The following is a 22,863-nucleotide window of genomic DNA, read 5'->3' on the forward strand; positions in this document are numbered from 1 at the left end:
AGTTGCTTTTGGATAAAACCAAAGACATTGTATCCATGTTCCAGTCCAACTGTGATGAAGCTACTGGGTATCCGGACGAAGCCGAAATCTTGAGCACAATTGATGAGGTTTGCTTGAGTCAAACCCATCATGAACACTAGTGAGCCTCATCTCTGTCTAAACCCTCAAGTCCCACAAGCATGCAAGCCATCCCGATCTAGGTTGTGATCCGTGAGCTTCCGCCTGCCCCGTCGCGTTTCCGCTTAAATCCCCACTAACCCTGCAGCATGCATACAATCTCTCTGGACTCTGCCCATTTGGGATGCGGGTAGCTAGGATAATGGTATGTTGACAGCGGACTGTCCTTATGAAACCGGCGAGGGTGGGAAAACAACAGTCAAGTAGGTAGTTCGGAGCCGTGACCAATCGTCAACACGCGCAGGCATACTTGAAGAATCTAAAATATCCGTACGTGGCATATGATCTATCATTGGGCTACATGAGTGCCAAACAGGACAATAAATGACACGACAGCCCAGATTAGGCGCCTGTTCAACGTGTGTTGGGCAGCAGCGGCGGAACCCGTCGGCGATGCTGTGGCTGACGCAGTCGCGTAGGTTCCCAAATGAAGTTGGCTGGAGATACTCGTAGCCTGTGCTTCATTGATTGTTGCCCTGCACGGCTCTGCTGTGAAGGTCACATTGGTTGTGATTGCACATGACATCGGGCTTGTGACCGGATCATCGTACGCCCCATCAAAGAGGCCATGATATGTCGTCAAAGACGCGTAGTTAATCATGCCCAAAGCAGTTGGGCATGTTCCGGTGAAGGTTGGCGTCGGGGCTCCCTGCTCAATGGTGAAGTCGAAGGTGCCATTGTTGACTTTGTGGTTTGCTGAATACTCGACCCAGGCATTCGAAAGATTACACCAAGGGCCAGTATGAACGGTCCAGGAGAACATGTACTCGCCCGTGTCAAGGGCCTCCGTATACTGGGCTTCCACGTGCGGGTTGTCGGAGTAGGTGGAGTCGTTCTTTAGGATGGACCCAATAGTGTTGAAAGGTAAGCTCCGAACATTTTCAAGAGGCTTCTTGTAGATATCCCATGAGAAGACCCAGCCAAAGTGATAGGCGACGTTGGGGTTCTGCAGTGAGAGGACGACTGGGAGGCCGTCGCTTGTTTTGGCATATTTCCCACCCGCGCGAGGGAATACGAGGTCGACTTCGATGGCATTGGTCGGCAGCTGGGCAGTTGCTAAGTGAGTTGCGACGAGAAGGACGATCGCAACCAAGCCGTGGAAGACACCCATGGCACACCCGAGAGCGCCTCGAAGAGGCAAGTTGAATAGGGTTTGGAATAGGGTGACGCATGAAATTTCTCGCGCATCTCACATCAGAAAAGGAGGAGCTTCATTGACGAAATTAGATGAATCCTTCGACCCGTGAGATCTTGGCAGCTCCTAGCGGCTCCATTTCTCGGCCGAGAGTCAGCTCCGGTGCAAGGATACAGTTAATCGCACTAAACCCATTCCATTAATGGCTTGGGATGTGTTGACTTTGGAACTGTGCAATCACAGTAACTAATTGATCGCAAGTTGTCTTAAGAGCTCAAAGTGATGTAAGGTAAGTATATGTATGCATCATATTTGTTGAGAGTGCGAGAATGGGCTTTCTATGTTGGGAAGGGTGGTAAATAGTGTCTTGTCATCAGTAAATTTCTTCGCGTGAAGCTGATCCGCAAGTCCGTCGTTGTGGTCACTTGCAGTATGAATATTCGAGAGCATGAGTTAAGTAAGTACGAGGAACCCTCATCTTTCTTACTCATGTTGTGATGAAGCTAAAACTGCAGGGTAAGTACGAATATTAGTGGCACTTGAGATACGAAATCGTAGATTTCGCAAACTCTCTAGCTACCAATGTAAATGTTTCTTCTGAATACCCCTAGAAGCAGATTTACTAGTGTGCATATTGTCGCAGCAGATTACTACTATGGTTTCGGGCTTGATAATCTATCTCATTAGACCTGACTGTCATCATTATCAGCCCGAGGTTCGAAGTCCAGGGCAAGCTTAGGAGTTCTCCAAGTCCATTAATATGACCTAAGTAACTTAGCCTGCCACCTTCTATATATTTGAAACCAAGTCCTCTCTAGTCACCAGCATGTCTTTTATCCTTATGGCATGACATATTAGGTTCGCTCGATTTAGTTCTTCCCTCCTAGAGCCACTATCTCTGCCTCAATAGCTGCCCCAAACGCCTCCGTGTTACCTGAACCCTTCATATCCGGCGTCAAAACCGCGGCTTCTGCACGTGCCAAAACGTTCTCAATGGCCTTCAGCACCAGGTCTGCTGCGTCCGTTAAGCCAAAATGCTGGAGCAACATCTGACCAGCCCAGATCATGCCGACAGGATTGGCAACACCTTTGCCAACAATGTCGGGTGCGCTACCATGCACCGGCTCGAACAAGCTAGGAAATTTGCCGTCCGGGTTGATGTTTGCTGAAGGAGCAATGGCAATAGTTCCTGTGCAAGCAGGGCCCAAGTCCGAAAGGATGTCGCCAAACAAGTTACTTCCAACGACAACATCAAAGATGTCTGGACGTTGTACGAAGTGGGCAGTGAGGATGTCGATGTGGTATTTGTCGACCTTTACGTCTTCGTAGTTCTTCGCCATCTCCACTACACGAGAGTCCCAATACGGCATCGTTATGCTGATACCATTGCTCTTAGTAGCACTTGTGAGATGCTTTCGAGGACGGCTTTGAGCAAGGTCGAAGGCATAACGAAGGACTCTGTCAACACCAACTCTGGTCATTACTGTTTCTTGGATGACAGTCTCGCGGTCGGTTCCCTCAAATATCTTGCCGCCGATACTGCTGTACTCGCCCTCGGTGTTCTCGCGAACAATCCAAAAGTCGATGTCTCCTGGCTTCCGGTTGGCCAGGGGAGAAGTGACTCCGGGCATCAGACGACAGGGACGCAGGTTGATGTATTGGTCGAACTCGCGGCGGAACTTGAGCAAACTGCCCCAGAGTGAGACATCGTCGGGTACTTGGTCAGGCATGCCCACAGCACCGAAATAGATTGCGTCGAACTTGAGAAGGTTTTCCTTCCAATCAGAAGGCATCATCTGCCCATGTTTGTGATAGTATGCGCAACTGGCAAAATCGAACCATTCAAACTCCAGCGTAAGTCCGAATATTTTGGCGGCCGCTTCGAGACTCTTGACACCCCATGGCATGACCTCGACGCCGATGCCGTCGCCAGGGACGACTGCGATCTTGAGGGATTGGGTAGACATAATGGGTATAGGTGATGATCCGGCTGGTTGAGTTGATGTGATAAGATCAAAACGATTGTGACCCAAACATTCAACTTATGTAAATCAATTTGTGTAATACGTCGAATAAGAGTTCGCAGTCTTCCTGAAATCGGAGGAGGTCGTGTTGGCATCCGGGCGGAGACCGGCGAACCTTTCGCTTAAATGATGAGCCGCGGGTTTTCTTAGCCGACCCCTTTTTCGACCGGGCCACTTCATCCGTGGGAGCATCATGTTGTATAGACGACTGAGGGTTGACTTGTCACAGCGGTAGATAGTATCGGGGTAATTGTCAGTCGGCGGCATGTTCTTTGTGCATACTAACCTGTGTGCTGTTGCATTTATTATGGCCTAATGTCGTACTTACACGCCCTCGTTGTCTGACCTCCTAGGCAGACACATGCCACTTACACATCTCTCGATTTGGACCAGGGAATCTTTAAAACTCTTCAAGTGAATTCTCAGGCCTCAAAACTGTCCAAGATGGTCAAAGTCGCTGTGTTAGGTGCCTCTGGGCAGATCGGACAACCCTTGAGTCTTCTACTCAAATCGGTATGAACCCCAAAGGCCCTTGACATTTGAATCAACACAACTGATATTACTCTCTACAGTCCCTTCTTGTTACAGAACTGAGACTTTACGATGTGGTTCACGCCGTGGGCGTGGCCACGGACCTCAACCACGTTGATACTCTTTCCGCCGTCAAGGGCTACCTCCCTGAGAATGATGGCCTTCAAAAGGCTCTAACCGGAGCAGAAGTCGTACTGATTTCTGCTGGCATTGCTCGAAAACCAGGAATGACGCGAGATGGTGAGAGATTCGATTCAAAGCTCTCGGAAATGTTTGGGCTGACATGCTATCAGATTTGTTCAAGACCAATGCTGATATCATTGCGGATCTGGCTGCTGGAGTTGGGCAATTCTGCCCCAAGGCATTGGTTGGAATTATCACCAACCCAGTCAATAGCACTGTTCCCATTGCCGCTGAAGTGCTGAAGAAGCACGGAGCCTTTGACTCAAAGCGCTTGTTTGGCGTCACAACGTTGGACGTTGTGCGTGGATCCAAATTTGTTGCTGATGTCCTTGGAAACATTAGCCCGCAGGAGATTAAGGTGCCTGTTGTAGGCGGACATTCGGGGGCAACAATCTTGCCGTTGATCAGCCAATCCAAACCCTCGGTGCAGCTGAGCCAAGAGCAAATCAACGCTATCACCAACAGTGAGTTGAAGTTTATTGAAGTTATTTGCGACACAAGCTGACATGTCATCTTCAGGAGTTCAATTCGGCGGGGATGAAATCGTCAAAGCCAAGGCCGGTGCTGGGTCCGCAACGACATGCATGGCATACGCTGGTTTCCGGTAAGTATCAATTTCCAAGGAACCCATGTTTTACCCATCAGCAATCACTTATTTCAATGTCCTCGTAGTTTTGCCCTAGCCATCATCAAGGCCTCTCAAGGCCAGAGTGGTGTTGTAGAGCCTGCCTATGTCTACCTCCCCGGGTTGCAAGGAGGTGAGGCTGTTGCCCACGCGCTCGGAGTGAGCTACTTTGCGGTGCCGGTTAGCTTTGGTCCTAACGGCGCCGAGATTGCGCATCCCATTGGGTCGCTCTCTGACTATGAGAAAGGCCTTTTGAAGGTGGCCATTGATGAACTGAGAGGGAATATCAAGAAGGGGGAGGACTTTGTTCAGGCACAGGCTTGAAACTGCCGGCTACTGCTAGAATAGACAATAGACAATGGCATTGGCTCATTTATCGGTTCTTTTTCGTGTCCACCTTTATCTCACCTGCCATGACTGATGAAATGGCCTGATTACGTTGACCTTTGAATTCTAGAGTACGCACAATCTTGCGCCCTTGCCAAGATAGAACTATCACCAGAAAAGTCTCCCAGGTCGAAGATAGCAATACTTTCGCTCCTAATATTGATACTGTGTTTCTGTACCTGCATCATTTACAATGTCCAGCAGTGAACCCCAAGTAGCTCCATCAAATATGTCAAAGAAGCTGTCAGCAACTCCGAATTGCCCGTCCATAATCTGATTTGACGGGTTTCTGTTGCGATCTGGAAATGTTGTGGGTATAGGAGCAAAATGAGACCCCGTGGATGAGATGTTATTGCAGAAGTTCAAGTCAGGCGTCGAAAAAAGCTGGCTGTCTTCTGCTTGATAAAGTTGATTTTGGTTCGGCGGGGGGCTGTTTCGGTTGAAGTCAGGCGTCTCAAAATTGAAAAGATTCTGTCTTTGGCTTTCATGAACCCTTGAAACGCCACTACCATCTCTTAGAAATGGACTTTGAGCGCCATGATTTGCATGTGGCATTGGCAGTTGCCGCCGCGGAGGTATTGAACCAGGATTTGCAGGCTGATCTTGTCGCCTAGAATTATCAGCGCCTGTTATCCTTCCCTTGTTTCGCTTGGCACGCTTTTGTGTAACATCATGACCATGATTCGTAGAGCGAGAGCCGTCCCCATGATTTGAGCCCTCGGCCGTATCTTTTCGTGCTCTCTTATGTGCTCTGGGCCCTTCTTCAATGCCTCGGAGTAGCACAGAGAGTACTTCTCTACAATGCCGGGCCATGGGCCATCGTTTTGTCAACTTATGTAACAGTTGAAGCGAAGAGTCGATTCCTCTGTTTCTTTAGTGAGTACTTGGGCATAACATTCGAGTTGCTAGCTGGTAGGTTTGATGGTACATACGATTTGGCTTTCGTGACATTGCAAACTTTGAGTCGAGCTGCTAGAGCCAGCACTAGACCACTCATCCAAACACCTGACATGTATCCAGGCCAGAATAGAGGACCTCCCAAGTCTGAATACTGCTCAATGATGCGGATTATCGCGTAGGCAGCACTGATGCAAGTCTGTAATGCATCACGGAACTCTGCATGTCTCGAGTCAAGTGAAAGTGAGGGGCGATTCAGTAGAAGTATCGTGTAATAGTAACTGATAAAGGGAAATACGGTGGGATCTGGGGTAAGCTGTGGTATGTCTCGTAAGGCTGGGCTGAATCGTGGCTCTGTGAGATCGTTACCATAGGCCGTCACATCCGCCTTGAGAAAGAGGATCGTTTGGTTATCCATGTCCCTGGCGTGAATAGACTTGTGGAAGACTTCCAGAACTCTTCCCACTAGCTGTGAGTGCCGAACATGATGGGCCAGAACAGCTTGTGTTTCTTGACGGTGGCGCATAATCGCGGCAGCCTTGGGTGACATGCTTGATGCCGGAGGGCCGGTACCACCGGCTTTCTCATGTCGGTCTTGCTCTTCTTCTACTTCGGGCGAGGTCTCTGTGCTTTGATTACGACCTGGTGGAGATGATGCCAAGCGTTCGGGGTGGTTTGCCGGTAGGTGTAGGATGGTGTTCTCCGCTTGGCCATGCAGATCTGACTTCGAAACTGGTTCATGGAGATCTCGCTGGCCTGGCGGGCACACGTCAATGTCCGAGTCTTGAATACCGTTCGGGTGCCCCAGCGACTGGCTGATGAAACGGTCGAGAACATAAAAGCTCCAGAATATGCGTTTCCGCATTGAGCGCTCATCCGGAGACAGATGGTCGTACCGGACTGGACACCTGTGCATGCCCGACTGAAAGATTGACTTGGATAGCAAGCCACTTACAGAAGATGCATGCCGGAGCGACATTGTGGAAACGAAATAGACTTGAGATGCTAGCAGCGCTTGGATGGAGATTGTGTCGCAACGAAGGGCCAATATGCTCAGAGTTGGTAAGAGGTCGGAAGGCGAACGAATGATCGCTGACCCCAGATCAAGCGGTCCATCTATGTCAAGCTTAGCAACGTTCAAGATGCACTTGAAGGTGACAAATTGGCAGAGCGATCTCGAACTGCGCTTATTGAAGTCAGGTGCATAGAGATTTTCCAGATTTGCCAGGCATTCTGGTCCTTGTAAAAAGGGAACCAAAGGATGCCATATTCGGAAGTACGTAAGGACCAGGTCCCTAGCAACTGTATATTCAGGCAAAGAACTCATGTCAGTCATGATATTCATGCCTGATGGGAGCGGTGAGGTCTCAGCATCTGATTCCTGGGCCGGTCGACCAGCGCTGCGGCAATCGGGCCTCCCTCCCGAAGACTGTTGGTCATTTCTGTCGCTGTCGCCTACTATGCAATCCTCGGGGGTTGGGTCATCGCGAGTATCCGCTCCGACAGCGTGACGCCCATCGTCTGCCTCAGTGCCTTCGGCCGTTGAGAAGGCCCTCCTAACGGTGTTGATGAAGAAGACGCCTGAGGAACTGCCGACAAACTGGCTTTCCCCGTTGGCAAGGGCTCTGAGACTTCCGATCTCTGGCGCCATGTCGAAAGACCTGTCGCCAAGGTGCCAAAAAGCCAGACCAAGTTCCGTCGACGCTGTTTGCTCTCGATTGTTCTCGAAAGGCGGCAGACCGAAAACGCGCTGACGCCCAGCGAAATTAATGGTGGGGTGCGGCGGGGTTAGATTACCCCGTAGCTGAAATGGCCTGCGTGAGCACTCTGCCGAAGATATCCGTCAATGGAACTTTGAAGCTAAAGCTGATAGAGATATTCTCCAGCAAGAACCTCCAAGCGAAAGACCAAAGACAAGCTGGAATGAGTCCGCGGAGTCAGCACATGTCTACAGCTTTTCCAACAACGTGATAAATACTAGTTTCATAAGAAAGGCGAGGCCTGAACCGTAGCTACCCAGTTGAAGTCAGGTAATTACCGCCCGACTACACATGACGAGTTTACTAGCCTCTCCTAGTACTTCAAATGGATCACATAGAGTCTCGAATCGTACTTGACGAAATGTGTGAATTCAACTACCAAAGGAACGCGCTTTCGTAGCTTTCTAGAATTGGCAGTTGTGTTTCCCGCCGCCTTTCATCCGCTCCTGTATCGAGACTGAGTTCAGAGCTCGTTGCCGCTTCTACTGGTGACCCAGCAGCTCCTCCTCCGATACCCCGTATCCTAGTAGAGTACTGTTCTGAGTCTCTAGACATATCCGGGTTTATCATTAGGGTGTCGTCTTCTTCCATGCTTTCTGCGCGCCTCATGCCCTCGGTCTCTTCACTATCATCATCCCCGCAACTATCGTCGCCACCTGGTGTGTTGTCGGTGGGCGAATCGTTTGTAGCAGCAACCTCGGACACCTGAGAGTCCATAGTGGGCACATCGCTTGGATCTATTGACGTTCGGTCTTCCCACCATTGCTGAACTGCTTCTGCTGAGTCGAGAGGATAGTTGCCCCAGTACACGGGACCGAACTTTTGCCCTTTGACCACTTCAAGTGATGTTCCGTCGTTGGTTGATGAGGCACCACCAGTTGTTCGAAGGCTAGGTCCCCGGAGATCACGAAATGCCGATACCAGCTGGTCTCTCGATACTTGGGCCAGCAGTGCGCCAAGAACTTGTTCCGTTTCCATCAAACGTTTCTCCATGGTTAAGATGTAGTGTTTTGGGGGACCACTACGCCTCTACTGTCAGTCACAGGAGGTGGAGAGAGTTAAGAGGAAGACTGGAGAAGAAGCCCGACTTGATGACTGACGTTCGACACTTACCGCTTTCTCTGTTCAGGCCATTGACAGGACACGTTGTTGATACCGCATTGTGCACATTTTGGTCTAACATGAAGCCAATAAGCTTTGTTGGTATTACAAGTATCTATCAGCGCGAGCGTACCTCTCCCCGCTACACTGTTGGTTGCCCATAGAGTCAGTCAACCTCTTGTACTTGCAGGTGATTGGGGACTCCTCTCAACCCACCTTGTGTTTTCTTGCTCTGCATGCCAGGCATGCTCCACGACTCCGAGTTGTTTTCTTGATTCCTTGGCCTGCCATAGGTATTGACGGACAAGTTTGCTTCTTGCCGAGATCGGGTTCAATTGGCCGTAGGGAGCTGCGGGCGGGAGGCTTAAGAGACGGAGAAAATGGCCGAGCGCGCGTAATATTTGAGCCGCGGACGAAGAAAATACCGCCCCCGGAGAACTAGGAAGAGAGAGACATGTGGGGTAACCAACGATTGCCCCACACTGATCTCTCCGGCGATCGAGTCTGGTCAACACGGGAATTACGGAGCATCGGACATTGTTGGGAATACAGTCTTTTGCTTTCTACCCCATGAGATTGTGTGGCCCATGAACAAGTGTGACCATCGTTTTCTTCTATGCAGACTGCTCATAGGCCTTGGTCTGCTCAGGAACTATCGTCAACAACCTCTCCCCGCACACTCCACGCCGGGCGTTCTCCATCGCTAACAACTCCATCTGACCGAGTGTCTCAACGGTGTAGGTTCCCAGATGAGGCACAAGCAATGCTCGGTCGTTCTTGACAAGCCGCTCGTCGACCAGTGGCTCCTTTTCGTAGACATCTAGCCCAACCGCAGCGATATGCCCCTCATCCAAGGCGGTGGCCATGGCTGCCTCGTCAATTATAGCGCCACGGGCAGTATTGACTATGACTACGCCGGGCTTCATCTTGGCAATCTCTGCAGCTCCAATCAAGTGCGTAGTACCGGCTGACAGCGGGACATGGACGGAGATGATATCGCTGGTGCTGAGAAGCTCATCGAGGGAAACATACGGACAGCCTGAAGCGAGATCATATGACAGCGGCTTCCGGTTGTGGTAGATTGTCTTGAGACCAAATGGCTCGGCACGGCGCTTTACTGCCCGACCAATGCGACCCATGCCGAGAATCCCCATGGTCTTGCCCTGAGGGTCATGCCCAAAGTCGAGGCCCTTCTTGAAATTCCCGCTCCGTAAACTGTTGAAAGAGGGGTTTAACTGACGGATGGCTCCGAGGAGAAGGAAGATTGTCAGATCAGCGGTGGCATTCGTCACCGGGTCAGGCGCAAAGGTGACGAAGATGTTGCGCCGTGTGCAGGCATCAATGTCGATCTGATCGTATCCGGCGCCAGTGTGGCAGATGTACTTCAAAGACACAGGCAGTTGGTTCACGAATTCCTCGTCAAACTTTCCTGCAACCTGTCAAGCATCTTAGCTTTCAGCTTCAATATTTGATGCAATACTACTAACAGCTCCACTAGAAGACGTTCTGAAGATGGCTTCAATGTCATGATACTTAGTGCGCAAGTCATTGAAGAACCCAGCCCGGGAAATGCTGGTGACCACTTCGGGGTTGGCTACCAATTTCAGAGCCTCATACTCATCCAATGCATGGCGGACAGGATTGAAGAAGAGGATGCGAGGTTTCGGCTGAGACATGTTGACGACGTTGTCTATTGGGAGTATCGGAATCAAGTCCATCTTCATTGACACTATAGATTCACTGGCGAGCTTTCTTCCTTCTTTAAACTATTGAAGCCATCTTCATTGGGTACATGTAGACGCGCTTGGCCGACATACTTGACCGCGCTTTGAGCGCCGCGGTTGAAGGATTAAGCGGGAATCGTCTGACAACGGAACTCATTTGCCGGTGACCGCGGTTGTGCAACTGTGCGATTTGTTTTGGGTGCCTTACTCCTCTTTGCAAACTCTCGCAATGAACATGTAGCTGCAACCCTGCAATACCTGCTATCTGTCACTGTAAAATGTTGTGTAGCTCATTTGATGGAAGAAGGAAGTCGTCCGTAGTCCCTAAAGCTGCATCGTCTGCTCGTGGATTCTTAATTCCATCCGTCGATGGTCCTCTGACTTCTTCTGAGAAGTTAGGAGCTTAATGCCGCTTGTCGTCTTTTCTTCACTCTACTCTATGGATTGGTAATAACGTCCAACACGGTCAGATGATTGGCCTTGGCACTAGTCTTGGGAACTTCAACTCAACTAGCCTATTAGACTCCTCCACCGGGGCTTCGTCGACTCTGCGCTCGGTCACCACCGATGTTGCCACCTGTATAGTCCTGGGGGCCTCGGTCCAAGTCGTCGGCTTTCCTGAAGTAGAAAGAGGGGACAGGCGAAACTGAGTACGGACGTATGCTACAGATCGATTGGCCACTATGAAGGCGCGAAGAGCAAGCAAGACACTACAACAGCAACTAGGAATTCAATCTTAGCTAGCCTTGGTCGAAGGCTGGAGGCGATATTCGGGATAGACCTATGGAAAACCCACCTTATGTCAAGAGTTAGCGTCTTGCCCTCGCCGATCAACAACCCAGTAAAAGCATCCGCGTCAATATTCCAGACCGCGGTAGCCCTTTCAACCAGTCTTTGCACCAAAATTATTCGATACACGCATCGGTTATTCTCGTTCAAGGGGGCGAAGCATTGATCGCACATCCCGTGACGTTCGCATTAAGAAAGGGGAAGTCGTGATAGAGATGACCGCAATTGAGCACTAGAACTGAACAAATCCAACTTGATATGGGCGAGTGTCCGCTGTTCTACATGTATAGTTCCTCGATACATGTAGTCTCTCAAGGTCTGTCTGCAATTCCAAACGATATAAAGGAAGACATTGGTACCTTGGCACCGGACGACCAAGTGATGCGCGACCGCACAGCTACTTTTGTAGGAACTCGACCGCTCACCCTGAGATTTGAATTTCAAATATTATGCCGATTGCAGCTGTTACGAAAACTACTCTTCAGCTTTCGATTGCCTCCACCATCTTGCCCCCCCGAGTGTCTATCTGTCCGTACTCGTATAGAGCGTCTTGGTCCGAGTTGCGCCTTTCTGCAACGCAAAGTTTTGGGAGTTTCGAGTTTCGTCACCGTGACGTCGGGGAGGTTGGTCTAGTCGCATTTGGGTTCGGTTTAACGATACGAACTAACACTGTAGGTAAGTAAGTAAGTAATTGGACTTCTTCCGTAAATAGGTGAGCAACACGAAGTACAACTTAACGTCTACCCAGAATAACTCTTGCGGGAATCACCTAATGCAGAAAGGTGTCGAGAGAACCTACCAGTCCATTTGTTCCATGTAGTTCCCATGATTCAATTGCCCCTTTGGAATCCAGCCTTATCCTTCGTTTCGGAGTCGCAATTGACTCTGAAGCTTTTGTTTAGTAATAGCTGTCGCAAACCCGAGCTAGTCGCTTCGTGTTGTCGGACTGGTCTTCAGTCAGAAAGCCAATGTCTACCCATCGTCGCCGACAATCGCTGGGCGCCACGGCGAGCTTCTCGATGCTTCTCGACCGGATTCAAGTCAAACGCTGTCATTAATGGATTGTTGGCAGCCCTCCCATCATGGAGGATTCGAGTTGCGCATTCAACAAAAGCTTGGATCTCGTAGCTATGCCGGTCGGCTTCGACCGCGCGTCGCAATGTTGCAAAGGTGTACCGTAGCTCGCTCGCGTATCCAAACGCCAAAGCTCTTAGATAGCGTATCGTGCTTTGTTTGATGACTAGATTGCAAGAAAAGATTCAAGAAACCGCTCGGGTCAACTGAAGTTATCGTGGTGTTTCATGAGTCAGATTGTCCACCATGTGCATAGTTTGCGCAGGGCTCGATTCAATCAATCTTCCGGATCAGACGGGTTCATGTCGGCTTTCTCTGGCACGGAACTCGGCTTGGAAGATAACGGGCTCGATTTGCTTCTCCTGTCACCGAAGCTATCAGCTTCGACAGGTTGCTTTCCCAGAAGTAGGTCCCCCATGCGGACGAGGTCCAAGACGTGAAATGGGTTGCCTGTCGATCGTAGTCGATTGAATATCTCGGTTGCCTCTGCTTCAGGTCGTGAACAAAGATCTCTGATCAACTCTTGGAGATCATTGTTTTCTTTCTCGAGTTCTTCAAGCCGGTTGACAATTGCGCGTCTACGGGTGATGTCAGGCCCTGTCTCGTACTCGCACTCAACATTTTGAATGGAACATCGCGAACAGATCGGTCGGGTTGCGGAACACTGCGTTTTTGAATAGTAATCATCAGTCGAAGGTTTGTGGATTTATGGCTGTAATGTCGAGATGATAAGTGTCTGGCTGGGCTGAAAGGGGTGGATGAAGAGGGGAAAAGGTTGACGGTTAACTGTCTAATCTATTCATGATTTGACAAGTCTTTGGCCACTTTGCCCCACCTTAACGGCGGCGATGTCAACGACCTGGATAAGTACAGAAGCTATGTGTGTTACACCAGGCCGTGGCAAAAGGTACTTTTCTCACCAGGGGTTAGTAGCTGGAGGCGGGCGACTTTCCCTCTTCCTTTCTTTGCTGCGAATCCCATAGAGCCTCGGCGTTACCTTTACTTTCCGTCTGCGGCACTCTAGACAAGCTGCTGGAACAGTTTGTCTCTGCCGTCGAAAGGGGCGTTCCGTTGAGATAACGCGAGGGCCAGCGCCGGCTGGTAGGAGGCGCCTGAAGTTTGTGGCTGTCGCAGGAATATCCGGGCTCGGGGCGTCCCTTGAGGAGGAGGAGTCGTATTGCGAGCCCAGCATCGGTTCAAGGTGAAGGGGAGAAATTAAGAACAACAGCATGACCATCAACCTCTCCCCATCATTCGCCTCGGAAGAGTATTTATAGCCAATTAATGCGTGGAATCAATATTCCAGCAGCATCTCTTGGCCACTGCACATCTCTCTTCTCGGTCACAGTACGGATACCTAACTGATACACCCCGCAGGCCTGGTGTCATCCCTGTTGGCTTTTCGCAGGATTCCCGTCTGCACTGGCCTGGACCATGGATGAGGTGAACTTGCCCTAACGACTCAATGCCCCCTTCAGAGTCCTAGTCCTTCACAGCCGTCAATCTTACACCCTTTAGTATGCTTCGAGCGGGCCATGATGTCTACGTAATGATCATCCGCATAGCTAGCAGTGATGTGGCAAGTTAATCGGACACTTGAGATGCTGCGAGTCTTCTACTTTCTTTTTAAGACCTGTAGCTGTAGCGACTCAGATGTTGCTTCAACACAGTCGTGCAATCACGATGAAGCGGAGGGTTCCCTCCGACTCGACGGATGTATTTTAAGGCAAGCCAGTTCTTATCTACTTCTCCTCGGACATCGCTCACCACGGCATTGGCTTGATGGCTCCCAACGACATCAAATCTGTCATCTATGTAAATCAGTCTTGAGGCGTTATTAAAGTTAAGAAACAGGGGCTGAAGAGGGTAAGAGAAGCTGTGACATGGGTATTGAGTTGTGCCCCCAAAGCCCATCGTGATCCACGCAGCGCAGACTGGGTAGTGCTCCGTACACATATGGGGAATCCCAATAGTAATCTGGTGGATAGGTCAGACGATTCAAGCCACTCAACCAACATGTAGGAGCGTGTCTCAAACTCCAGTACTTGATGAGGCGACCCCTCGATTCACGAGCTTTGCCCGTCCCATGTCGGTGGTACTTCGCACATCGGATATCAAGGTCAAAGTAATACCACTGAAAATGCTGCATTCGCAATAAGGCTACGTGGGCATCGCGGGCGAGCTATATTTGATCCCAAATAACCAACATCAATTGTGACTCGATCGAGCTCTAATTTTAATGCAATTTCAGACTCAGTCCCAGGCGAAGGTCTGGCAGTAACGAAGGCCTTTGCAGCCATCCACACCTTCTTGTCTCGTAATAATTTATTCGACTCCATCCCTCAGTAGGTAGATAAGAAGAGCGGTCATCAAGAGGCCAGCGAGAGACTACGAGTTTGAGGATCGGCCTTCTCCATCGCACCGCGTCTTTGGAAGTTGCTCCGTCTCGACTCCCGATAGCATTGACTGCACGAACTGGACAGCCGTGCGACTCAGCCAGCATAGGCAACTCAAATTTACTGACGCTTGTTGTGCCAAGATGGCGTAGCGGGCGCCATGTGCTGCGATTCGGGGTCACAAATATCCCTACAAGTTCAACGTGTCACCCAACCACGACGTCTTCTCATCTTAGGAACTTCAGGTTCCGCCAAACTCACAGAACAAATGCAACTAAGGTTTCACTTTACAAGCGCAGGCAAGGCCTTTAACAAGATTCTATTTGTCTCGCGGATACTCCGATGATCCATTTCTTCTTGTTGGCTTAAAGGGGCTATGCCATAGAACCTCATCAAGGTTAAGCATCAGCCCCTCGGGCTTCGGAAGTCGGGATTAAAGCTGGCTGCACCCGAACCGGTCACCGCTAGCTTCTCGATCGCGTGCCAAACAACATTGACGCGAACCAAATTTGCTTTCCAAGGGCGCCCAATGGTCGATCGTGATCAGCTCCATGTATGGTTTCGTGGCCGCGAGCACTTAGGTAGCATTGACAGTCATCGCAACAATAGGCTGCTGATTGCAGATGATGAGCTCTTTCTATCTATGAAGTAGCTGTGTTCATGGTCTTCCATGGATCTCGGCGTGGTCGAGGCATTGAGCAGGCTCTATGAATAGCCCTTCTCACATAGCTCCACGATCCAGTGCGTAACTTGTTTACGGCGCTACCAACCCCCACTTCAAGTAAGTCTAAGAAGACTTCTAGAAATGCGAATTAGTCCTTGAAATCAGAGATAATCATTCCCAGTGCCGCAAAATCATCGATCTGGGTTACATCCAGGACCACGAACATGACTAGAATGTCTTCATGTACGCGTGGGAACTAGTTCTCAAACATAAATGAAAAGACAGATTCAACATCGTCCGCCATGTGAGGGTAGCACAAAGCTGACAGACGCGTCTTTTTACATGCCCGTCGCTTGCCTAGAGCGTTCAATCTGTTGTTTTGCCACTTCTAGCATGAGGTTGTCAGCGTAATGCCATTGCGAAGAGCCCCTCCGGGCAAGCGCAAGAAGCATCGCAAAGAGTGTGTCGGCAGCTTTAGAGCGTAACACTGGCAATCTTTTTTACAGAGACTTTTTGACTCTCTCTCTTGATAGTTATTGGAGCCCGAGTGCAAGTTGAGGAAGGGTTTACCTCAGGCAGTGGTTTCGACATCCAAGTCGAGTGGCCAAGTATTGGTAGAAGCGGGGTTCGAGCCAAGCCATCTTGATCATCGCTTCATGGCACAGCGATATCTAGTCAGGTAGGATGTAGAGTGTTCGATGGCAAGAAACATGAATCCCCAGGGGAAATGTCCCAATGTTCGGCACATCCTTCAGGAGCTTTTTGAGCCCCAGGTGATTGCGAAGACGCCAGCCTCCGACTCGAACCACGTGCTCGCCATTCTCGGAACGATGACATCACTCGCCCAATCTGTCCAGGGACTTGTCGAATGCCAGAGGTACGATGTGAAGCATCTGAATTACGTAAAATGTTCTGTGATCCAGGCACGAAAAAGAAAGCAGCAGAGCTTAGTGAAGCTATGGAGGCCTTGTGCTACACAACAGCGCTCCCACTAGTGCTTTCGAATGCTTCAAAGCAAGAAGGAGTAAGCTACGTATTCTTACGACAGGAACAGGATGTACAAATGTCCGGCCATGTGACAACCCTCTGGATGGGCGCGTAAGATTTACCCCTATCCAGCCCGGTATCCTCCGAAACAAAATATGCGCAGCCCCCCAACTATCTAACAGAGTGCCTCTATGGCTATCATTCTCAGCTAACGGAGAGATCTGGGCTTTTGAGGTACGGGCGGTATGGCTGTTCAGACTTCAGAGGCAAGCTTTCAAGAAACAAGACGATCGCGGGAGCTAGCACACTTCCCGGCCTTAACCACGACTTGAATTAAGTGCCCTTGCCCAGCCACGCAGGAGGAGTGCCGTTCTCTAGGGGTAGAAGCTAACAAGAGAGGGTGTTGCCCAAGGGTGATGAATCATGATGGGGATCATCGTCAGCAAGTAAAGCACTAGCGAGGTGCGCTGGCAAGTCAGTTTGTTTGATGTTACAAGACACTCAAAGGATCCGCAGATGCCGGGTACCCCAGATGCCAACTCCAAATCCCTTGACCATTAAAATGCGTTAGGAGCCGATCCTGACGGGCTGTCCTTACAAGTATTGCTAGGTTATGATAGGTTTAATGTACAATCGTGAACATCTCTATCTCTGATTTTGAATCACTGTAGAGAACTAGTATCCTGAAGAAATTGAAACCGCTTCTGTGACTTTTTCAGTAACGGTGTCCATTCGTCCAGCGCGTGGTAACACTCGTCGTAGCACAAGGTAGTAGTAGAGTGTCCCGCTGTGATCCTTGCAGTTATCACCAGGATAAATGCCAACGCGAACACAGAATACCGATATCCGCTGTAATTCCCGGGCACCGACAGTCCACAGACTCCAGAGCATACCGAGGTGCTGATTATTCAGAAGCTGACCTACCATATTATGGCACCTCTCAGTGACGTCCTGGCTTCTCTTCGTACTTTACTCTACAATCCATGAACAACGACCTCCAGACAGTCGGTTAGATGTTTGTCGTAACTAGTATGCATCTAAGCAACAGTCCGAGCCCAGCTAAACATGACCCAACTGTACGGGCGTTTATGTCTTGCGTGTGTAACAAACTCTGTCACCGGCCACCACTGACAGCCTGTGGGACCACGGGCATCGCGGACTGCTTTCTCCTCACTTTTCTGCCGGAATTCGGTCGAGCCGTGACGGTTCGGACGCGTCACTGAAGCTGGATTCGAAAATGAACCCAGATTGATTGGTTTGTGGAACCACCATGAGAGTTCGAGCACTCTGATGAGATTGGAGGCCCGGGTTTTCGTGTGAGTGCCACCGTCCCTCATTGGATGTCACATCATCTCAACACTGATAGCCTCTTGGAATCTGCGGTAAAATATGGGCGCAGCCATACCGTTTGGTGGCCAGACCGGGCAGATGAGCGTGGGCAGGGGACCGTCCTATCTCAAATCACAACCTTGCAAACCTAACGTAGCAGGAGATCAGGCTTTAACTTGAAGGGAAAATGCCGGCAGTTCTAGCAGTGTCAAGGACAACTGTCCGATAGTAATGGTCCCGTGGCTGAACTCTGCTGCCACGACCTACACACGACTGGGGACCTTCCACTTTGCCGCCAGCGCTCGCTTTCATTTCAGCTTGGGGATAAACTTTGCACGTCTTAGGTGAATCGATTTATCGTTCTGCGATTACTCTCCATACTTCCTCCGCCATTTACTTCGGCATCCCCATCGACAAGTTCCCTATTCCATCAACTGCTACCTTCGATAGCGTTACTACATCTGTCTCCAGTCTTTCTCTAATTTTCCTCGAGTTATCTTAAATCCGCCTATGAATAATCTCAAAACAGAACAAACTTGGAGAAAGACTGGATACGGATATAGTGACGCCATCTAGCGTTTGATGGGATAGCTGACGTAAGATATTGGCGAGGTAAGGTCATCGTGTAAGGTATGTATGGACAAATAAACGAGCAATAAAAACTTCAGATTGTGAAAGTAACAACTATTTACGAAGAGAAAACGACACCCTACACTTCGAACGACAATATTTATTCTGGGCGTAAACACAAGTGCCAATCGCAGAAAGGCTACGTTTACGGCTTGTCGTTGTCCCGCCGCCCCCTTTACCGAAACGTGCAGAACATCAACCAAGACAAGAGTTGCAGGTTCTAAGCGCTCTAGCACAATAAGCAATAAGTTTCTATGAATATACTTATTTGACGGTCGAGCCGATGGGTCCGAAACGGATGTTGGAGTACGTAACGGTGGCCTAAATGGTTTCGCTGTCAGCTCTATGCTTTCCACGCCCCTGATAGAAGAACAGAGAATCACTTACGCTGGCAAGGCTGCTCTCAACATCGGCCGGGACGCCGGAGGTGGTGGGGCAGTCTCCACGGGCGGCACCAGGCTGGCCGGCCTTCTCAGGAGGGTAGACGGAGTCGAGCCAAAGCATGTTGGCGTAGTGATCATCCCAAAGCGACATCACGAGCACCCACTTGCCGCTGAGGGCTGAGTTGAGCTTGGAGAAGCCTCCGACCTCGGAGAAACGGTCGCGGTCGCCAAAGGCCTTGAATTGGGCGGTGCAGAACTCGGGGGTGACAGCGTTTCCGGTCACGCCGGTGATGGTCGAGTTGGGCATGTTGATCTTGGCGCCGTTCTGAACGAAGTACTGCGCGACCTTGTTATTGGAGAACTGGGTGACGACACTGGGTGTTCATGGTCAGCTTCTGTGTCACGATCTCGCCCATATCGAAGTGTAAAGGTAGGTTGAAGCAGCAACAGGATGACTTACGTAAACTTCTTGGAAGTATCGACCGTCTTGCCCTTGCCGTAGAAGCTGGTGGCACCCATGCGGTAGGGGTTGAAGTCACATCCGTTGGCATCGCAGTCACCAGCGAAGCGGTCCGCGGAGTAGGTACCACCACAGCCTGACGTCTCGCAGACGTGATACGCGTTGTTCGTGCATGCGTGGGGAGTCAAGGCGAAGGAGTGAGAGTTGGACTCTGTCAACGATTAGCAAGCACGTAAGGAGACTCAAAGATATGGTGCATAGGGGCGGTATATTACGTACCCCAGACGTCCATCTCAGCACAGCAGGCACCGTAGGGACCAACGCCAGCATTGGCATCGTTGGACGAAGGAACCCAACCCTCAATGTTGGCCTTGCCGCCGACGAACTTGAGGTCGCGAGCACACTGGGCGTCGCAGTATCCAGTGCCATACTTGGCACCAGCCTTGTTGGTGGGATACTTGGCCATGCCACCATCAGCGTCCATCTATTCACAGGTTAGTATTTATCTGACACGAATGACTTTTCAGTCATGGTGGTTGTCCCCAAAGATCTTTGACTTACCTGAACAAAGTAAAGGGCACCGTTCAGACCACAATCAACCTGGGACAGGTCGACGTCAAAGGCCAGCTCGTTGCCAGTGAGCGTAAACATCTCATAAGCAGATGCACTGTTCATCAAATAATGGCGAGAGCCAATGTTCTTGCCATAGGCGTGCTGCGTAACGAACTTCAAGCTGAGCGCATTGCCGGAGGTAGTGACGCCGTACGTGGCCGAGTAGTCAGCGCCCTCGAGCGAGCACTTGGACGCGCAGTCGGTCGCGCTGCTGCAGGCACTGGTCCACTTGTTTCCGTCGTAGCAGTTGGTGCCGGAGGCATCGTGGAGCCATCTCCAGTTGTGGTCGATGACGACCTCGCCGTTGACGTTGGTGCAGCTGGAGGCGGTGCACTTCTGCCAGGTCAACTTGGGGTGAGTCTCGGTCTGCAGAGTGCCTGCCTGCTGAGCAGACACGGCACTGATGGCAGCAAGAAGAACAGAGAGTGAAAGCATCTTGAGATGTGATGTCAACAGCTGAATATGTTCTGGCTGATGAAGAAGCTCATGAGTTCCACGAGGTCTTGCGTGATTCGGGGGGTCTTCTTATAGTCTTCCTTGGGACTTCTAGTTCTCCTTGAGACTTCTTGGGAAGTATACCTTGGCGACTACTCTCACAAGGAGTCCTAGGTTCCGTTCGCAGTATTGATCAAGACCTCAGCACCAAGAAAGGGATCACCGGGAAGCGCACCGACAATCCCTCAACCCCATGACCGGTGGGATCTCCCATGCCCTATTGACGGAGGCATCCATCCGACGACGGGCAGTGAATAGTATCGAGCCGACTAGGTAGGCACCCAACAGCCCTCGACAAAGCATCAGGGGAAACTTCCAGCTTACCCCTGGAGCCGGAGTTTCCCCAATCGACCAGCAATGCGTTCCATCAATCATTCGAGGCAATCTAATTGCAATCAATCCTCACGTTGGCATAGGTGCGGGGGAGGTGAAGTGTGCCTTCGAGTCCAAGAACACGGAGTGTACGGTACTGGACGGGATATCGGGTCCCGGCATCGTATTACACACAGCCTCAAGGTGTGCTCGGTTTGTTTCTTGATCACAATAGGGCGTCTGCTTTCTCTTCTAGTCCCAACGTCTACCGTTTTATTCTTTGAATCAAGATGCAAGCTGCTGGTCTGATAACAGATACATCAAGATATAAGCTTCTCGCAGTTGCAATCAAGACTTCATGCTTGCCAAGTGGGAAGTCTGAAATGCCAATACGGAATAAGCACTCTTTGCCAAGGCTCTTGGTAGGCTTGCATGTCTTGGGGCTTCATGTTGCCAGTGCTGATGACGGAAAACAAGGTCTAGATCGTCTTAGGCCTGCCGCTGTCTGGTAAGAGCGCGTTTAGCGGTCAGGACATCCGAGAAGGTGCTTCGGAAGAAGCCCCGCGGATGATACGGGAGTAAGGTAGATGATGGTCGTTCGCCCAAGGGAAGAGAACTCTGAGCCGGAAGCAACCTGGAACCTAGCCAAGAGTCCATACTTGTAGCCCCTCCTCCGAAGTTCCCAAACCAGGATAACCCTTAGCCTAAGTATGCCCTACAGCAAGGCACAATACTCAGGTGCAATAATCAGCGCCGTCAACGCAACGAGATCTAATAACAAAACTTTTAATGAAGTTCTGCATTTGGCCAGTTCCCTCTTCCCGTTCAGATTGAGATCTGGCCATGATGCCGTCGCGAGCGCGCCGGCGCATCTTTCACGCGCTCAGTAACTTTGGTCTCGGCTCGGCGGTGAAATCCCGGCTTTAACTTTCAGAATACGCGCCGTTGATGTTTTCATGTGGGAGGAAGCACTTGCCATACTTGGACCGGGATGATACCCTAGTCTGGGGTAATTCTCCTGAAAGGCCGGCATTTATATTAGCCCCAACAGGGATCCGAGGCAAGCATAAATCATTCCACCACACACGATCCGAAATGAGCCACGAGTGAAGTCGCGCTGACCAGTCATGTCCGGGGAGTCGAAGAGGGGTAAACGGTATGTGACTATAGGATAAATGTCTTTGATCCAACCTCAATAACCTTCCCACGAGATCTCATATTGATTTCGCCCCGGTGGCCCAACCATGATGTGAGGATGGAGCGTTGCTTGGATGTGACTTGCCAGTATGGGACTGGTCGCTGAACGGTATACCGCAAATGTTCTGTTTTCCAAAGTAAGCAGCACTTAGATAATGCCTCTGATGTGACTTTTAGGAGAAGAGATCGGAATGTCTGACCCCGCTGTCACATTTGATGACCTTGGCGAGTTTCAAACTTTCCAAAATAACATTGACGCTTCAAACGACGGGTGACGGCTGATGCACGATGATCTGGGGTGATAGTTATGAACCCAGCTTCATCGTTTTCGTCTCCCATGCAAGGCACAGATTTCTCGAGTTTCGTCACGCTTTATCTCAGCATGTCCAGAATCCGCTCTGTATAATGTTGGAGAATGTGATCAAGCAGTGACGTCGAGTACTGTGTCAACTTCTGTTTGAAACATTGACTCAATCTCATAGACCTGATTATGTTGCGACTGGGTTAGATAATGGCGTACTTCGGGATGTTAAGCGTCAACCTTTCCGCCATTGATCGTATCATATCACTATAGCGCTTTGTCAATTTTATAAAAACAGTAGGAGAAACTCCAAGGTACGATACCCTCTTATTTAAAAAAGCCCACCATCAAGGCCTAGTAGAATCTCGATGAGAAAGAGGCTTGCGGATGAGAGCGAAACTTCACAGAACCTGCTAATGTAGATAGTATAATCGGAATGCTCACTCAGCATTGAGTTGGCTTGAGATTTCACCTATCAAACTGGCCATTTTAGTGATATACCACTTGATCTTCAAATACAGATCCTTGGATTTCTATTCCTCACACTACTACCACTACTAGTCCCTTACCCTAGCTTGACTTCTATTTTATTGACTCTAAGTATCCTTTATTTTGTTAATTCTTTACATGTATTCTGTAAAGAATTTACTGGAAGTACCTTGAGAAATTAGTAATGAGAAAGATGGCAAT

The 22,863-nt window shown here is 50.1% G+C and overlaps 8 protein-coding genes across 8 annotated transcripts; 1 reads left to right on the forward strand and 7 right to left on the reverse strand.

The window, feature by feature from the left end:
• Window positions 1-466: 466 nt before the first annotated feature.
• On the reverse strand, window positions 467-1,288 carry BDP55DRAFT_630695 (uncharacterized protein; the record flags this gene model as incomplete). Its single annotated transcript, XM_060572183.1, has 1 exon — window positions 467-1,288. One exon carries the CDS (start codon window positions 1,286-1,288, stop codon window positions 467-469), a length of 822 nt encoding a protein of 273 aa, XP_060431197.1.
• A 458-nt stretch (window positions 1,289-1,746) lies between these two features.
• On the reverse strand, window positions 1,747-3,359 carry BDP55DRAFT_660220 (D-malate dehydrogenase). The gene has a single exon (XM_060574606.1). It carries the CDS (start codon window positions 3,277-3,279, stop codon window positions 2,182-2,184), a length of 1,098 nt encoding a protein of 365 aa, XP_060431198.1. The 5' UTR covers window positions 3,280-3,359; the 3' UTR covers window positions 1,747-2,181.
• A 421-nt stretch (window positions 3,360-3,780) lies between these two features.
• Window positions 3,781-4,999, forward strand: BDP55DRAFT_549550 (malate dehydrogenase; the record flags this gene model as incomplete). The annotated part of the gene is made up of 5 exons (XM_060568939.1): window positions 3,781-3,849; window positions 3,909-4,107; window positions 4,161-4,514; window positions 4,570-4,654; window positions 4,723-4,999. The coding sequence occupies 5 exons, from the start codon at window positions 3,781-3,783 to the stop codon at window positions 4,997-4,999; spliced, it is 984 nt and encodes a 327-aa protein (XP_060431199.1).
• A 216-nt stretch (window positions 5,000-5,215) lies between these two features.
• Window positions 5,216-7,610, reverse strand: BDP55DRAFT_630698 (uncharacterized protein; the record flags this gene model as incomplete). The annotated part of the gene is made up of 2 exons (XM_060572184.1): window positions 5,216-5,927; window positions 5,995-7,610. 2 exons carry the CDS (start codon window positions 7,608-7,610, stop codon window positions 5,216-5,218), a joined length of 2,328 nt encoding a protein of 775 aa, XP_060431200.1.
• Window positions 7,611-8,082: 472 nt separating this feature from the next.
• On the reverse strand, window positions 8,083-9,170 carry BDP55DRAFT_660226 (uncharacterized protein). The gene is made up of 4 exons (XM_060574607.1): window positions 9,037-9,170; window positions 8,954-8,967; window positions 8,833-8,895; window positions 8,083-8,740 (listed from the first exon to the last, which is right to left on the reverse strand). Exons 1-4 carry the CDS (start codon window positions 9,109-9,111, stop codon window positions 8,095-8,097), a joined length of 798 nt encoding a protein of 265 aa, XP_060431201.1. The 5' UTR covers window positions 9,112-9,170; the 3' UTR covers window positions 8,083-8,094.
• Window positions 9,171-9,434: 264 nt separating this feature from the next.
• On the reverse strand, window positions 9,435-10,496 carry BDP55DRAFT_692960 (D-isomer specific 2-hydroxyacid dehydrogenase; the record flags this gene model as incomplete). The annotated part of the gene is made up of 2 exons (XM_060577179.1): window positions 9,435-10,256; window positions 10,308-10,496. The coding sequence occupies 2 exons, from the start codon at window positions 10,494-10,496 to the stop codon at window positions 9,435-9,437; spliced, it is 1,011 nt and encodes a 336-aa protein (XP_060431202.1).
• Window positions 10,497-12,570: 2,074 nt separating this feature from the next.
• On the reverse strand, window positions 12,571-13,599 carry BDP55DRAFT_714339 (uncharacterized protein; the record flags this gene model as incomplete). The annotated part of the gene is made up of 3 exons (XM_060578268.1): window positions 12,571-13,071; window positions 13,243-13,266; window positions 13,405-13,599. 3 exons carry the CDS (start codon window positions 13,597-13,599, stop codon window positions 12,685-12,687), a joined length of 606 nt encoding a protein of 201 aa, XP_060431203.1. The 3' UTR covers window positions 12,571-12,684.
• A 5,078-nt stretch (window positions 13,600-18,677) lies between these two features.
• Window positions 18,678-20,303, reverse strand: BDP55DRAFT_692961 (family 7 glycosyl hydrolase; the record flags this gene model as incomplete). The annotated part of the gene is made up of 5 exons (XM_060577180.1): window positions 18,678-18,734; window positions 18,801-19,170; window positions 19,257-19,467; window positions 19,536-19,740; window positions 19,818-20,303. 5 exons carry the CDS (start codon window positions 20,301-20,303, stop codon window positions 18,678-18,680), a joined length of 1,329 nt encoding a protein of 442 aa, XP_060431204.1.
• Window positions 20,304-22,863: the final 2,560 nt, after the last annotated feature.

Source organism: Colletotrichum godetiae (genome assembly GCF_030913485.1).
Source record: "Colletotrichum godetiae strain CBS 193.32 chromosome Unknown BDP55scaffold_15, whole genome shotgun sequence".
NCBI classification, from domain to species: Eukaryota; Fungi; Ascomycota; class Sordariomycetes; order Glomerellales; family Glomerellaceae; genus Colletotrichum; species Colletotrichum godetiae.

Bases quoted from the DNA above. Each gene is read 5' to 3' on its own strand.
- BDP55DRAFT_660226 (XM_060574607.1), bottom strand. From the start codon at position 9,111: ATGGCAGGCCAAGGAATCAAGAAAACAACTCGGAGTCGTGGAGCATGC. The intron at 8,741-8,832 runs GTAAGTGTCGAA...GTAGAGGCGTAG, and splicing joins TGGCCTGAACAGAGAAAGCG to TGGTCCCCCAAAACACTACA.
- BDP55DRAFT_660220 (XM_060574606.1), bottom strand. From the start codon at position 3,279: ATGTCTACCCAATCCCTCAAGATCGCAGTCGTCCCTGGCGACGGCATC.